Source organism: Pan paniscus, chromosome 6, assembly GCF_029289425.2.
Source record: "Pan paniscus chromosome 6, NHGRI_mPanPan1-v2.0_pri, whole genome shotgun sequence".
Classification (NCBI taxonomy): Eukaryota; Metazoa; Chordata; class Mammalia; order Primates; family Hominidae; genus Pan; species Pan paniscus.
The window spans coordinates 166,292,580-166,309,602 of NC_073255.2; the positions used below are offsets into that span (position 1 = coordinate 166,292,580).

A 17,023-nucleotide genomic window follows, 5' to 3' on the forward strand; every position below is an offset into this window, starting at 1 on the left:
GGATGTAGTCCTTGAACTGAATCTTTAGACCTAAGTCATACTGCAAACAAATATTCGTGAGAGTAGGTCATGGGTGTGTTTTCTTTTTTAACTTTAGTTGATACAAAGGAAGTAAAGGTCTTGCTTTGGCTAGTATGAAGTACCAGGAACAAGAGAATGTGACTGTGTGCTGCTGTTCACAAATTATATCTCCTTATTGAGGTTTCCATCTTAATATGCTGGGTCTTGCAAAAAAAAAAAATAATAATAGAGAAAGGTGACCTGCCTTAAATGAACATAAACATGAAGAAAAAAACTCTCAAGTTTGGCAAATATGAACAGGTACCTGTGGAACTGAAGGCCTGCTGGGAAAAAAGTTATCTGTTGGGTTGGAACAAGGCACAGGCTGGAGCAGTGCTTCAGGTAGTGCCTGCTGCAAGCAAGGGAGACAGAACAAGCTAGGGTTTGGTGGCCGTCCTGAGAGAGCCACTGACCAGTGTGTGTGCTTTCAGTGCCAGCTCCTGGCAGCATCTGATGTGAGAAGTGGGGCTAGTTACAGTTGTCTGGGGAAGCAGTATCAGAAGGAAAAGAGAGTTGGCACATGCCTATAGTCCCAGCTACTTGGGAAGCTGAAGTGGGCGGATGGTGAGTTTGAGCCCAGCCCGGGCAAAATAGTAAGACCCGGCCAGGTGCACTGGCTCACGCCTGTAGTCCCAGCACTTTGGGAGGCTGAGGTGGGCAGCTCACCTGAGGGTCTGGAGTTTGAAACCAGCCTGGCCAACATGGTGAAACCCTGTCAGTACTAAAAATAGAAAAATTAGCTGGGCATGGTGGCATATGCCTGTAATCCCAGCTACTTGGGAGGCTGATGCAGGAGAATAGCTTGAACTTGGGAGGCAGAGGTTGCAGTGAGCCAAGACAGCGCCACTGCATTCCAGTCTGGGCAACAGAGCGAGACTCTGTCTCAAAAAAAAAAAAAAAAAAAAAAAATAGTGAGACCCTGTCTCAAAAAAACAAAAAAAAAAGAAAGAAAAGAGGAGGAAAGGAGAGCAAGGCCATGGGCAGCTGAGACTATCTTCAAAGAGGTAACTTGGGTTCCTTTCCTGGAATTCTTGAGACTGAGCCCTAAGGAAAAAGCAGCAGCCACAGACAGCTTACCCTCACTCAAAACTTCACTTTTTTTTTTTAGATGGAGCCTCACTCTGTCGCCAGGCTGGAGTGCAGTGGCAAAATCTTGGCTCACTGCAACCTCTGCCTCCCGGGTTCAAGCAATTCTCCTGTCTCAGCCTCCCAAGAAGCTGGGACTGTAGGTGCACACCACCATGCCCTGCAAATTTTTGTATTTTTAGTAGAGATGGGGTTTCACCATGTTGGCCAGGATGGTCTCTATCTGACCTTGTGATCCGCCCGCCTCGGCCTCTCAAAGTGCTGAGATTACAAGCATTAGCCACTGCGCCCAGCCCAAAACTTCACTATTAAAACTTTACTTGGTGGGGCACGGTGGCTCACGCCTATAGTCCCAGCACTTTTGGAGGCTGAGGCGGGTGGATCACTTGAGGCCAGGAGTTTGAGACCAGCCTGGCCAACATGGTGAAACACCATCTCTCCTAATACAAAAATTAGCTGGGCGTGGTGGTGCACACCTGTAATCCCAGCTACTCAGGAGGCTGAGGCACGAGAATCACTTGAACCGGGTGGCAGAGGTTGTACTGAGCTGAGGTGGTGCCACTGCACTCCAGCCTGAGCGACACAGCAAGAGTCCGACTCAAAACAAACAAACAAACAAAACTTTACTTGATTAATCACCAGTCCATTTATTTTTGGATTTAAATATAGACCCTCCCTCAGAGCATCTCTGCTAGGGAAGTTAGCAAAGTTGTTTGGATTACAGTCACACATCCCAAATGCCAAATGTTGTAAGTCTAAGGTTATTCATTGCGAGGCCAGGTGCGGTGGCTTACGCCTGTAATCCCAGCACTTTGGGAGGCCAAAGCGGGTGGATCGTGAGGTCAGGAGATCGAGACCATCCTGGCAAATATGGTGAAACCCTGTCTCTACTAAAAATACAAAAAATTAGCCGGGCGTGGTGGTGGGCACCTGTAGTCCCAGCTACTGGGGAGGCTGAGGCAGGAGAATGGCGTGAACCCGGGAGGCGGAGCTTGCAATGAGCCGAGATCGTGCCACTGCACTCCATCCTGGGCGAAAGAGTGAGACTCCATCTCAAAAAAAAAAAAAAAAAAAAAAAAAAAGATTATTCATTGCAGTGTTGTTTGTAATAATGAAAAATTGGGGGCCAGGCACGTGGTAGCTCACGCCTGTAATCCCAGCACTTTGGGAGGCCAAGGCGGGTGGATCACTTGAGGCCAGGAGTTCAAGACCAGCCTGGCCAACATGGAGAAACTCCATCTCTACTAAAAATACAAAAATTAGCTGGGTGTGGTGGCCTGTGCCTGTAATTCCAGCTACTTGGGAGGTTGAGACACGAGAACTGCTTGAACCCAGAAAGTGGAGGTTGCAGTGAGCCAAGATTGCTCCACTGCATTCCAGCCTGGGCAAACAGAGCTAGACTCTGTCTCAGAAAAAAAAAAAAAAATGGCCAGGTGCAGTAGCTCACGCCTGTAATCCCAACACTTTGGGAGACCGAGGCAGGCAGATCACCTGAGGTCAGGAGTTCAAGACCAGCCTGGCCAACATGGTGAAACCCCATCTCTACTAAAAATAGAAAAATTAGCTGGGCATAGTGGCAGGTGTCTGTAGTCCCAGCTACTTGGGAGTCTGAGTCAGGAGAATCGCTTGAACCCGGGAGGCAGAAGTTGCTGTGAGCCGAGATGGCACCACTGCACTCCAGCCTGGGTGACAGTGTCAGACTCCATCTCAGAAAAAGAAAGATTGAAAGATTGGCAGTAACCTAAATGACCACTAATATAGGGCCAACTGGTTAAATAAATTATGGTACATACTTGCAATACAATATTAGGTAACCATTATTAAAAAGAACGAGACAGTTCTTTTCAACTGGAGAAAGTCCATGTAAATCATGGAATTATAGAATGCTCAGAGCTGAAGTGATCTTAAAGATTAGCTAGTTCAACCTTCTACAGGAAACAAGGAAAATGATTTACCTAAGATCATACAGTCAGGGATGAGGCCATAATCCAAGTATTCTGGTATCTATTCCAATGCTGCTTCTACAAGGGGATGCCTTCTCTCCCATATTATTCTTTGAGATACTGAGGACTGCAAGGCTTTTTATGCCTCTACCGTATTGAAAATCAGGATGAAGGAAGCTCACAGTAGAAATACACTTACTTATCCCATATGTTTTGTGTTTCCCTTGCGTCTTAAAAATTTAAAAGTCTGTTTGGGCGCGGTGGCTCATGCTTATAATCCCAGCACGTTGGGAGGCCGAGGCAGGTGGATCACCTGAGGTTGGGAGTTCAAGACCAGCCTGACCAACATGGAGAAACCCCATCTCTACCAAAAATACAAAATTAGCTAGGCGTGGTGGTGCATTCCTATAATCCCAGCTACTCAGGAGACTGAGGCAGGAGAATTGCTTGAACCTGGGAGGCAGAGGTTGCAGTGAGCCGAGATCACCCCATTGCACTCCAGTCTGGGCAACAAAAGCAAAACTCTGTCTCAAAAAAAAAAAAAAAAATGTAAAAGTCTCCCTGTCTCTATTAACCATACAAGATATAACGTCTGTAGAACTTGGTCTATTTGGGGCAAGCCAGACTACCTGATGCACTACAGTAGAAAGTCCCATAGAAGTTTTCCTTAGAAGCAGACAGATGGTTCTCCTGGGACAATATTGAACATTTACTGTATGATGGAGAATATTATTTATAAATAATGTTTCTTTTTTTTTTTTTTGAGATGGAGTTTCTCTCTTGTTGCCCAGGCTGGAGTTCAATGGCGTGGTCTTGGCTCACTGCAACCTCTGCCTCCTGGGTTCAAGTGATTCTCCTGCCTCAGCCTCCCAAGTAGCTGGGATTACAGGCTCCTGCCACCACGCCCAGCTAATTTTTTAATTTTTTTAGTAGAAATGGAGTTTCACCATGTTGGCCAAGCTGGTCTCAAACTCCTGAACTCAGGTCATCTGCCTGCCTCGGCCTCCCAAAGTGCTAGGATTACCAGTGTGAGCTACCACAACCGACCTATAAATAATATTTCTAAATAAGAAATTTCCCTGAAACTTTTTGGCTCCTGGTATTAGGTGTTAGGAAAGCCTAATACCCTCAAAAACCTTGGATGTTCATTCCACATTGGATATATGCCTGTCTTGCTTCAAATTAATTTGAGGGAGGAGGAGGTAATTTTCCATTCACCAGACAGCAGCTCACTTCTACATGTCGTCTACTCCTACATTCTCCTATCACATTGTAGATGTGAGGAATTTCCAAGATGTTCGTTTGGCTGTCACGTGTGCTCATTGATTTATATAGCTTCTGACACCAGTATGTATTTGCAAGCCCCAAATTCACATAAGGACTCATATTTTTATTTCTGAAAAATCTTTCTATGAGTAGATACCTGCTTTTAATCTGACATCCATCTGTTGTCTCTGGTTAGGTGTTCACAAACTATCAAGAAGTATATAAGAAAAATATCTGATTAGAATAAACCATCTGCCATTTTTCCTTCCATGCTGAAGAATTAAGCATCTAACTGTGATATGGTTTGATAAAGGAGGGTGAAGGTTGATAAGATAAAAAAAAATTCAACCATAGTTGATATCAGATCCATCCAACATAGTTTAAAATCTACCAGAATTAGACCTAATCCTAACAATTACAAACATAGTTTATATAAGCGCAAAGTACCTGTATATGGGGGTAAAATTCTCTCATCTCTTTTCTGATCCTAGAGCAATAAGCTACACAAGAAAACTTGCCTGAATCAGGTTCCTGTGCTCATGTATCATCTTTCTAACCAACACATGCTGTAGGTAGAGTCTTCCAGGATTGGCAGCTGAGGGGGTTTTTAAACCGTGGGCTTTGGAGACTTCAGTGTGTTAAGAAACAGGAAGGTGAGGAGGTATTATTTCATACAGGAAGGCCTCACCTAAACTGACCAACATTGACTTCCAGGCTTCTGTGGGAATTAAAGCCTTGTAGGTATTAAGATAATGATGGATGTTCCCTACTATAGGAAGCTGGAGACAACAGCCAGTTCTGCTGGAGGAACCTCTTTTCCTGCATCAACCTCCTGAGGCTGCTCAATAAACTGACCAAATGGAAACATTCCCGGACCATGGTGAGTGTGGTTTTACATCATGGAGTTGTCCATCTGACTGAATTTTTAAAAGATCACTAGTAAATATTTGGGTGCTACCTGGTTTGTGATCTCCGTATATAGACACTGAATGCTACATAAGATTTAGCACCTCATAATTCTGGGCACTTATTCTATATTAGATGATTACTTATCAGTCCATTTCTTTTCAGGGGGCTGAATCTCAAACCCTCCCTCAGGGCAACTCTAGCAGGGAAGCTAGCAATGTTGTTTGGATTACACACATTCCCAAATGATGCAAGTGCAAGGTTTATCATTGCAACATTGTTTATAATAATGAAAGCTTGGCTGGGCTCCGTGGCTCATGCCTGTAATCCCAGCACTTTGGGAAGCTGAGGAGGGCAGATAACAAGGTCAGGAGTTCGAGACCAGCCTGACCAACATGGTGAAACTCCATCTCTACTAAAAATACAAAAATTAGCTGGGAAAGGTGGCAGGCACCTGTAGTCCCAGCTACTCAGGAGGCTGAGGCAGGAGAATCGTTTGAACCTGGGAGGCAGAGGTTTCAGTGAGCCGAGATCATGCCACTGCACTCCAGCCTGGGCAACGGAGTGAGACTCCGTCTCAAAATAATAATAATAATAATAATAATAATAATAATAATAATAATGAAAGCCTGGAAACAAGCTAAATGCTCATTAAGCAGGACCAACTGGTTAAATAAATGATGGTATGTCCTTGTAATAGAATATTACGCAATCATTAAAAAGAATGAGCAGCCGGGCTCAGTGGTGCATGCCTGTAATCCCAGCACTTTGGGAGGCTGAGGCAGAAGGATTGCCTGAGCCCAGGAGTTTGAGACCAGCCTGGGCAACATGATAAAACCCCATCTCTATTAAAAAAAGTAAAAGAATGAGGCAGTTCTGTACTGATATGGAATGATTTTCAAGATATATTCAATAAAAAAAACCAGGTATAGAACAGTGTGGCAGGATATGTAGTTGGCTACCATTTGTGTTAAAAAACAAAAGTAGGCTGGGTGTGGTGGCCCACACCTGTAATTCCAGCACTTCGGAAGGCCAAGGTGGGAGGATCACTTGAGGTCAGGAGTTTGAGACCAGCCTGACCAACATGATGAAACCCCATCTCTACTAAAAATTAGCTGGGTGTGGTGGCGGGCGCCTCTACTCAGGGGAGGCTGAGGCAGGAGAATCACTTGAACCCAGGAGGTTGAGGTTGCAGTGAATCGAGATTGCACCACTGCACTCCAGCCTGGGCGACAGAGTAAGACTCCATCTTAAAAACAAAACAAAACAAAAAAATAAAAGTAATATATGCATACACTCCAGAAAATAAACAAAAATCTGTGACAGTGGAAATGATATGTGTGGCTGACAAAATTTTCTTTTCACTTTATACCATATGCTTTGAATATTGAAAACTTTGAACAATAAAATATGAATGGAATAGTTCTCTCTCTCTCTCTCTCTCTCTCTCTCTCTATATATATATATATATATATTTTTTTTTTTTTTTTTTTGAGACAGAGTCTTGCTCTGTCACCCAGACTGTAGTGCAGTGGCATGATCTCAGCTCACTGCAACCTCCGCCTCCTGGGTTCAAGCAATTCATGTGCCTCAGCCTCCTTAGTAGCTGGGATTACAGGCCCATGCCACCACGCCTGGCTAATTTTTGTATTTTTAGTAGAGATGGGGTTTCATCATGTTGGCCAGAGTGGTCTCAAACTCCTGACCTTAGGTGATCCACTGGCTTCGGCCTCCCAAAGTGCTGGGATTACAGACATGAGCCACCTTGCCCAGCCCCCGCTCTATATTCTTGAAGATTAAATCTAAGTAGAGCCTGGACCATAGATTCCTGAAAGCTCCCCAGGAATTTCTGAGGCTAGCTAGGTTTGGTTTAATTTGTCTGTAAACTGGAAATTCCAAGAAACGTTAGATCTTTACCCCACCCCTCTTTTAATGAACAGATGCTGGTAGTGTTTAAATCGGCACCAATCTTAAAGCGGGCCCTCAAGGTCAAACAGGCCATGCTGCAACTTTATGTCCTAAAGCTACTAAAGTTACAGACCAAGTACCTGGGGCGCCAATGGAGGAAAAGCAACATGAAAACCATGTCAGCCATTTACCAGAAAGTGCGTCACCGCATGAACGATGACTGGGCTTACGGGAATGGTGAGTCTTCCCAAAGCTCTTGACTTCCTGGAGTTTCCTGGGGTTTAGACAAAACTAAATAAATATTTATCACTCCTCTTTTGGCGTGAATTGTTACATATTTTAGATGAAAAAATATGTGATTATAGGTCAGGCGTTGATACACCAAACTTTAAGGTTATGCCTCAAATTCTAGTATGTACCCTTGTCCTATGTAAACTATGAAAATCCGTTTTATAAAACAAGTAAATTGAGAGATAATTAATTGCCTTTCCAAAACATTCTTTTAAATGACAGCTTTCTCCAAAAGATTTAAATTAAAACAACTTTTTATTATTACAAAGCAGTTAGAAAAAAAGGTAGAAAATACAAGTAAACAAACATTTTACTATATTATATTTATGCCATATTTGTACTATGCAGAAATTGCCACCATTAACATCTTATTGTATATTCCTCCAGATCTTTTTCTATGCATATACATGCATATTTTATTAAAATGAAAGCAAGTTATGTATGCTGTTTTGTAATTTTCTCTTTTAACATTATCTCTACCTTTTCATGTCAGTACATTTTCATTTCATCTAATGAAGTTCATATTCACAATTTTCTAGTTGTCCCAAAATGTTCTTTATAGCTATTTTTCCAAGTCAGAATCCAATCCAGGACCACAGGTTGCATCCAATTGTTATATATATGTTAATTATTTTTGTTTTCTGTTTTTTGTTTGTTTGTTTTTTTGAGAGGGTCGCTCTGTCACCCAGGCTGGAAAGCAGTGGCATGATAATGGCTCACTGCAGCCTCGACTTCCTGGGCTCAAGTGATCCTCCCAGCTGCCAAGTAGCTGGGACTACAGATGCATACCACCACTACACCCGGCTAATTTTTAAAATTTTTTTGTAGAGACGGAGTCTCTCCCTGTGTTGCCCAGGCTGGTCTTGAACTCCTGGGCTCAAAGGATCCTCCTGCCCTGGCCTCCCAAAGTGCTGGGATTACAGGTGTAAGCCACCGTGCTTGGCCTCTAAGCAGTCTCCCCACCTCCACCATTAATGCTAACTAATTGAAGAACTAGGCCAGTTGTCCTGCAAAATACTCACATTCTGGATTTGTCTGTTTTCTTCTTTGTGGTGTTATCTACTTTATTCGTCTATCTATGGTATTACCTGTAAACTTGAAGTTAAATCTAAAGGTTTGATGAATTCAATTTAAACCTTTTTGGCTGCAGTATGTCCTAGGTAGTCTTGGGAACTGTACATTGCCTCACATCAGAAGGCAAGATATTTGGTTGAACTACCAGAACTTGTAAGATTGATCAGAGTTTGGAAAAATTTATTTTGGAGAGCTTTTTTATTGTTTTGTATTTGACCATTATTTCCATAATTGTATTTGAGAATTTTTGGTAATGACTTGTCTTTGCTGTGTTTGTAACCTGCTTGAATTTTAAAGGATGATGCAGTAAAGAGTTCAGAGAACTCTACTTACTTACCTGGCAGGGAAAATACCATGATCATGAAGATGGTTTTCCCAGGACAAGTCTTATCCATTTTACTCCAGATATGCTGACCCCTGCTATTCCCCTAAATGTGGGAAACTCAACTGCATAATTTGTGGTGGTGAGGGACTGTCTTTTCACTAAAAAAGGGTTTAGAGAACTAAAGGAAACATATGATAGGCACATAACAAGCCAGGATGCAACTTCTGCTATAAGACATAAAGCACAATTATCTATTAAATTCTTGTAAATTTTTAAAACACAAAAATGTTTTATCCTGCAAATGGCACATCTGTTGTTGCTGCCATTATGAGCCCAAACTCACACTACACTTCCTTATGATAAACCCTTGCATGTGGAACATGAGAGATCTGGGAGATTTGTATCTTTAGCCCTGAAATAAGTGTCTAAGTGAATAGAAGCAAAACAGATGATCTGTTTTCTGTTTTTACCTTCATTGAAGCCGTCACCTCATCATCTTAAAATAAGCTGACATATAGATTTATCATGTGCTGGAGGAGATTCCAGGGAGTCAGGAAAGTCTTCGGTAATTGGTCCATTCTGATTCTCCATGTTATACCCCTCTTGCCCCTTCCTATTCCTTGAAAGCTGGCTATTCCATTCAGATGGGACACTCATCCCCTAAGGAAAGCTGCATAAAAGGAATTTAATTACCCTTTTGGGAAACATAATACATATAACTAGTAATACATAAATCTAATAAGAAAGTGAAATAATAAAAAGGAAATACAATAGAAGAAGTCCACCTCCCTCTGGGCCCTCATTTCCTTTCTCATAGGTAACCACTATTACCAGTTTCTAGACTACCCTTCCAAAGATAATTTCTGCATATACAAGCTTATGCATGTGGGCATATGTGTATTTTTTAAACCTAAGTGTCAGCATGCTGTATACTAACTTCGTACATTGCTCTTTACAAAAAAAAAAAAAAAAAAAAGAATTTCTGAGCAGCTCCATTTTTGGAATCCCATAGACCATGCTCTGTGATAAGAGGAGCAGTGTCTTGCATTATATGTCTTCTTCTTCCTCTCTTTCCAACACAGACATCGATGCCAGACCATGGGACTTCCAGGCAGAAGAATGTACCTTGAGGGCCAACATTGAGGCTTTTAACAGCCGTCGCTATGACAGACCCCAGGACTCTGAGTTTTCACCTGTGGATAACTGCTTGCAGAGTGTACTGGGGCAGAGGTTGGATCTGCCTGAAGATTTCCACTATTCATATGAGCTCTGGCTCGAGAGAGAGGTGTTTTCACAGCCCATCTGTTGGGAGGAGCTGCTCCAGAATCACTGACTAAGTTCTTGTCAACAAGCATCAATAGATAGAGGTCAGCTCCAATAAACGGTGCTCTGCCTACCCTGTCCATACAGGCGCTGTTACCAGTTCAGGGCTCTTCTGGGGGCTCTTGGGCCTAAAGATGGTGCAAGGGTGGGATCCTGAATCACAACAAAATGATCAACTTGCCCTGGGGTCAGTTGGGTGCCCAGTTGGCCTTGGAAATCTTTTGGTGGATCAATTCTAGACAAGCTCTTTGGTAGGACCTTTTCCTGCTTTAGTCTTGGCTACAACCAGGCTAGACTTTGCTGGCTGTAAAAGAGGAAATTTGTTATGGCATTTGACCCATGGCATTCATCACAGATAGTGGGAGGTACAAGTCATAAAATAGGGAGAAAGTTTTCTTCTTGCTCACGCTGGATTCCTAGGACTTATCAGAGATTTGGAAAAACCAACTTTGAATTTAAGTTTGCATTTTAAATTTCAAATTTGGACAGCCTCTTTCTGAAATCATTAGCTCTAAGATTATTTTAGAGCACCTGCACCTTCTTTGTGAAGGATGATGATTTACTATTCCCTCAATACTGCATGTTATCGAAAAGTGTGTTGTGTAAAGTGTTTTTTTCCTCATTCTGTAAGAGATCTATATTCAATGTGAAAATTATTTCCTTGTGTACTCTGTATAGGGCATGGAATGCTCTGCCATTTTTAAAGAGCCACAACCAATATGAAATAATCAGGTCCTCTCTAAGGATGTTTCATGTTTTTCTTAAATGACTCCAGTCTTCAAATGGCTGAGCATACTGCAGAAAATTATCCTTTTCATCTAATTCATTTTTTAAATGACAAGTTAACTACAGGAGGCTTTATTTATTCAGATGGTATGTCCAATTGTGGTCGTGATCAATATATTTTTCTAATTGAAAAGAAAAGTAAAAGCATCACAGCTTACCATTTTTCTTTTTCTCCAATGTTGATTAATGATTTTTTTCCCGTTTATTGCTAGCAGTTTCAAAGTGTCATGTGGAGATTTAGCAATACTGTCTCTACCTAAAAGTATTGCACATTTCATTGAAAATGTGAGAGTTGATATACCAGCCTCTTTATATTTCTCTTTTACAGCAGAATCACATACTTCTCAAGATAAACAAGGTTTTTAAAAAAGTTTCTGATTTAGTTAGGATCATATGCTTTTTTTTTTTTTTTTTTTTTTTTTTGAGACAGAGTTTCGCTCTTGTTGCCCAAGCTGGAGTACAATGGCACGATCTCGGCTCACTGCAACCTCCGCCTCCCAGGTTCAAGCGATTCTCCTGCCTCAGCCTCCCAAGGAGCTAGGATTACAGGCACGCACCACCATGCCTGGCTAAGTTTTTGTATTTTTAGTAGAAACAGGGTTTCACCACGTTAGCCAGGCTGACCTCAAACTCCTGACCTCAGGTGATCCGCCCGCCTCCGCCTCCCAGGGTGCTGGGATTACAGGTGTGAGCCACAATGCCCAGCCTCTTCAAGCTTTTTTACTATACATGTTGCCCCTCTCCCCCAACTTAGGCACTACTGAATTTTTTATGATGGCACCAGGTCGCTTTATGCTGGGTGATATAGTCAAAATTTGCTTATTTACTCTGCCCCTTGTCAACCACAGTATCATTTGGAGGACATGAATAAAATACTTGACAGTATCCAAAGGAGCTATACCAAAATCTAACAAGTAAATTTTGGATTTTGCCTCTTTGTGCTTTAAAGTACCAGGATTTCTGTCTCTATGGATAGGTCTTGGAGAATGTAAGTAATGGATGAAACTTTTTAAAATAATTTGTAAATTTTACCTAAGTAGGACAGTAGTCCTTATTGCAATCAAAATAATTTACTGAGCACAACTCCTGTAAATTAATCTACAGTCAGGCTAGTATGATTTTAATATGATTTGAGTATAAAAAGATAATTTTCAAGGAAAGAGTAATCATCCATCAATTTATTATAAAGCCAGATAGTATTCAATTTATGTCAAGAACAAAGAAATTGCCCTTTTAAAAGCATGTATGTGAATGCTTTTTGAGGCACAGAAGTATGCTTAGCATACTTTACATTTTGTATTTATTTACAACCCTTTTCTAAGGGAAGGTTACTTCTCAGTGCAGATGGAGAAACTGAAGCACTAAGGATAAATGATTAGTTTCCAATCACATCATTTTTTCCACAGACTTGCTGGGACTAGCTTTCAGGTATTGACAGCCAGCCCCATATATTAAGGTAACCAGGTTGAATCTTCCAATTTGAGAACCCATGTATGGGTTGCAGTGAGCCTAGATCATGCCACTGCACTCCATCCTGGGCAACAAGAACGAAACTCTGTCTCAAAAACAAAGAAGGATATAATAAAGTTAATATATAAACCATGTATGTGGTTAGGAATAAATTCAAATTCACCAGTCTCCAATGGTGATTACTTTTACTACATAGAAAAACATTTCAATGACTTACAGAGGATTTTTATTTGTGAATATTTCAGTAAAGTTTGTGTTGATTGTTGATAACACTGTTCATCTACTGAAGCACTTTAATAAAAATAAAATGAGCTGGAATTAGAAATTTGGTGTTTAAATTCTTCAACACAAGAGAAACTCAAAGTCATATAGAAAGGAAGGATATAGGCCGGGCGCAGTGGCTCACACCTGTAATCCCAGCACTCTGGGAGGCTGAGGCAGGCAGATAACCTGATGTCAGGAGTTCAAGACCAGCCTGACCAACATGGTGAAACCCCGTCTCTACTAAAAATACAAAATTAGCCGGGTGTGATGGTGCATGCCTGTTATCCCAGCTACTGGGAGGCTGAGGCAGGAGAATCACTTCAACCCAGGAGTTGGTGGTTGCAGTGAGCCAAGATCACGCCACTGCACTCCAGCCTGGGCAACAGGAACGAAACTCCGTCTCAAAAACAAAGAAGGATATAATAAAGTTAATATATAAAATATTATTTTACCCCCAGAGTGTTCCCTGAGGATAGACTAATACAAGCAATAAACTCCAGATCTTAGTGACTTTTGACAAACGTTTCTTGTTCATGGGTCTGGGAGTTAGCCGCAGCTCTGCTCTACTCACCTTGGCTTGCTTGGCTTGGCTCTGCTCCACAGTCTTCTTTCTCTGGCACTAGACTGATGGAATAGTTCCTACTTGGGACATACATTTTTTATAGTGAAGAGCAGGAGCAAGAGACAAAACATACCATGCAAGCACATTCAGACTCTTGCTTGAATATGGTGTAAATCAAATTGTTCATATACCATTGACCAAAGCAAATCACATGGACAAGCCTAACATGAGACTGGAGAAGCATACTCTACCTACAGAGTGGCAAACATGGATGGTATAATACTCTCATAGTAGGGAAAGTGAATTGGTCATGAATATCTGCTCCTATATTACACACAACACACAGCCCCTCCTCAAGGAAGACCAAAAATCTTATCCAGTCATGTGAGACCTAAATTCTAGGATCTCATCTAGATGAAGGTGTAGATGAAGTGTTTCTTGATCCTGTAACTTGTTAACTTAAACAACAAGCTATATCTACCTAAAATGAACAACAGAGAACAACTCTCCAAAGCAGAGTTTATTTGGGAATAGCAGGGGATTGCAATCTGGGATATGCATGCTATGGCAGACCACAGGCTCATCCAAAGGAGTTGTGGCAAAGGGGAAGCTTTTAAAAACAAAAAGAAGTCCACGTAAACTGTTTTGGAACAAAGACCATTGGTTACAGGGGCTTGTTGCAGAGTTGGCAATAGCTCATGGGTGGAGACATTCATTGTTAGTTGAGTATCCTTGTGTAAGTGAGTTATCTGGAATACTGTGGTTTTGAGGAATTTTTTGCATAGTTCCCATCATAGGCATACTCAAATGAGGGCCCCTCCTCCATGGCCTCAGCTCCGTTTTGTTTGTTAGATTTGACATTAGTGACTCCATTTTGATAATTTTACAGTTAATGCATTGTGGTGGTCATTTCACAATGTATACATATATCAAAACATCAAGTTGTATTCCTTAATTATATAAAATTTGTGTCACTTTGATATCCAGGCTACATGAAGTATAAACCTATGTGAAGTATAAAACTTGCCACACTGGGACTCTGGGAACATAGGTGATAAGTATGTGTTTAGGGTGGTTTGCAGGGGCAAAGAAAGTCTTGACATGATTTCAGAAATCCTAGGCACACCAATTAACATCTGCTTTACCTACAATAATAGGTCCAGGTCAGACTTTTTGATAATAGTGTAAGTGTGATAGAATGTTTTCTGTAGTAAAAGAATGTTTTACAAAATACAGAATTTGCTAAAAACATTTGTGAAACACCCAGTAGATTCTTTAGCAGCTGGTACTATTCTGACTTGTGGTTAATGCTAACATACAGTTGGCCTTCCACGTCCGTGGGTTCCACAACCATGGATTCAACCATGGTGGATCAAAAATATTTTTAAAAATTGCTTGTGAGGCCAGGCGTGGTGGCTCATGCCTGTAATCCCAACACTTTGGGAGGCCAAGATGGGCAGATCAACTGAGGTCAGGAGTTCAAGACCAGCCTGGCCAATATGGTGAAACTCTGTCTCTACTAAAAATACAAAAATTAGCCAGGCCTGGTGGCTCATGCCTGTAATCCCAGCTACTGTAGAGTCTGAGGCACGAGAATCGCCTGGAGACGGAGGTTGCAGTGAGCCAAGATCATACCACTGCACTCCAGCCTGGGCGACAGAGTGAGACTCCGTCTCAAAAAAAAAAAGAAAAGAAAAGTTGCTTGTATACTGAACATGTAGTCTTTTTTTCTTGTCATTATTCCCTAAACAATACAGTAAAGCAACTATTTACATAGCATTTACCTAATATCAGGTATTATAAGTAATCTAGAGATTATTTAAAATATACAGGAAGATGCACATAGTTATATGCAAATACTACCCCATTTTATATCAAGGACTTGAGCATCCAAGGATTTTGGTATCCTTAGGAGGTCCTGGAACCAATCCCTCCAGATACTGAGGGACAACTATATTGTCTTAGTCTGTTTTCTGTTATAAGACTACCAGAAATTGGATAATTTTATATAAACAATATAAATGTATATGGTTTACAGTTCTGGGGGTTGAGAAGTCCAAGAGCACGGCGCTGGTATCTGGCGAAGGCCTTTATGCTGCATCATCCCACGGCAGAAGGCAGAAAGGCAAGATAGCACACTAGAGAGAACTAGGAAAAGGGGGCTAAACTCATCCTTTTTCAAGAACCCACTCCTGAGATAATCAACCTATTCCCACAATAACTCCATCAATCCCTTCATGATTGCAGAGTCTTCATGATCTAATGACTTCTTAAAGGTCCCACTTCTCAACATGATCGCATTGGGAATTATGCTTCCAACACACAAACTTTGGGAGACACATTCAAACCATAGCACTTTTTTTTTTTTTGAGACAGAGTTTCACTGTTGTCCCCCAGGCTGGAGTACAATGGTGTGACCTCGGCTCACTGCAACCTCTGCCTCCCAGATTCAAGCAATTCTCCTGCCTCAGCCTCCCGAGTAGCTGGGATTACAGGCATGCACCACAACACCCGGCCATAGCACATATTTTATATGATGTTTTTCAACATTAGAGACCTCAAAAAGACATTTGAGAGTAAAAATGGCTACAGTATGATTTTATTATCTATACATTAAATATAAACTTTATCTGCCTCTGAGTCTCCTCCTTTCCCATTTTCTCTGAACCAAAAAAAAAAAAAAAAAAATAGAATGAAGAGAATAATTTACCACCCTTACCTCACCACTCAACACAGATTGTTTATATGGTGGTGGTTTAACAATATAAGGAAATGTGTAATCTCTAAAATAGAGTAGAACAAAGAGATCAAAGCTCTATTGATATTGGTGAAGCATTGTAACAACATGCAAATTATTTCTGGAAATGTTGGTATAGGTAAGTCCCAATAGGTGATGTTTGGAAAACACATGAGTTCATCTCAAAAAACAACAGCAACAACAACAAAAAAACAAAACAATAGAAACTTATTCTCTCTCTTTTTTTTTTTTTTTGAGACAGAGTCTCACTCTGTCGCCCAGGCTGGAATGCAGTGGCACAATCTCGGCTCACTGCAACCTCCGCCTCCCGGCTTCAAGCAATTCTCCTGCCTCAGCCTCTTGAGTAGCTGGGATTACAGGTGCCTGCCACTACGCCCAACTAATTTTTTCTATTTTTAGTAGAGACAGGGTTTCACCATGTTGGCCAGGCTGGTCTCGAACTCTTGACCTTGTGATTCACCCACCTTGGCCTCCCAAAGTGTTGGGATTACAGGCATGAGCCACTGCGGCTGGCCAACTTATTCTCTCTCACAGTGTGGAAGCCAGGTGCCTGAAGTCAGGTGTCACTAGGAAGGTGCTCCCTCAAAAGGTGCAGATGGGAGAATCTGTTCCCTGCCTCTTCCAGCTTCTGGGGGCTCTGGGAATTCCTGGGCTTGTGGTGCATCACTCCAGTCTCTGCCTCTGTGGTCACAATTCTTCCTCCCCTTCTCCCTCAAAACTCCCTCTGCTTCTCTCTCATAAGGATACATGTGATTGCATTTGGGGCCCCCTCGGATGATCCTCCTCTAAAGATCCTGAACCCAATCACATCTTTGGCCGTATAAGGTAATAGTCACAGTTTCCTGGGATTCACATGTGGACAAATCTTTTTTGGAGCCACCATTCAACCCACTTTACCCACTAACACTCATCAAAAATCTAACAAATAGCAACAATGATTCATTTACTCCCTCTCTGTCATCATTAGTAGTGTAAGGCAAGTCCCAGGAGAGGTTATTTTT

The 17,023-nt window shown here is 41.6% G+C and overlaps 1 protein-coding gene and 1 pseudogene across 2 annotated transcripts in view; both read left to right on the plus strand.

Moving 5' to 3' along the window:
• Positions 1–12,763, plus strand: part of STRIP2 (striatin interacting protein 2) — a 58,179-nt gene extending 45,416 nt beyond the window's left edge. For both annotated transcript variants that reach the window (XM_034964972.2, XM_003813489.3), the window contains 3 exons: positions 5,131–5,235; positions 7,202–7,406; positions 9,942–12,763. In XM_034964972.2, coding sequence (XP_034820863.1) covers positions 5,131–5,235; positions 7,202–7,406; positions 9,942–10,192 — 561 coding nt within the window. In that variant the 3' untranslated portion in view covers positions 10,193–12,763. The remainder of the gene's footprint in view (positions 1–5,130; positions 5,236–7,201; positions 7,407–9,941) is intronic.
• LOC112440628 (U1 spliceosomal RNA) lies at positions 8,864–9,016 on the plus strand (annotated as a pseudogene).
• Positions 12,764–17,023: the final 4,260 nt, after the last annotated feature.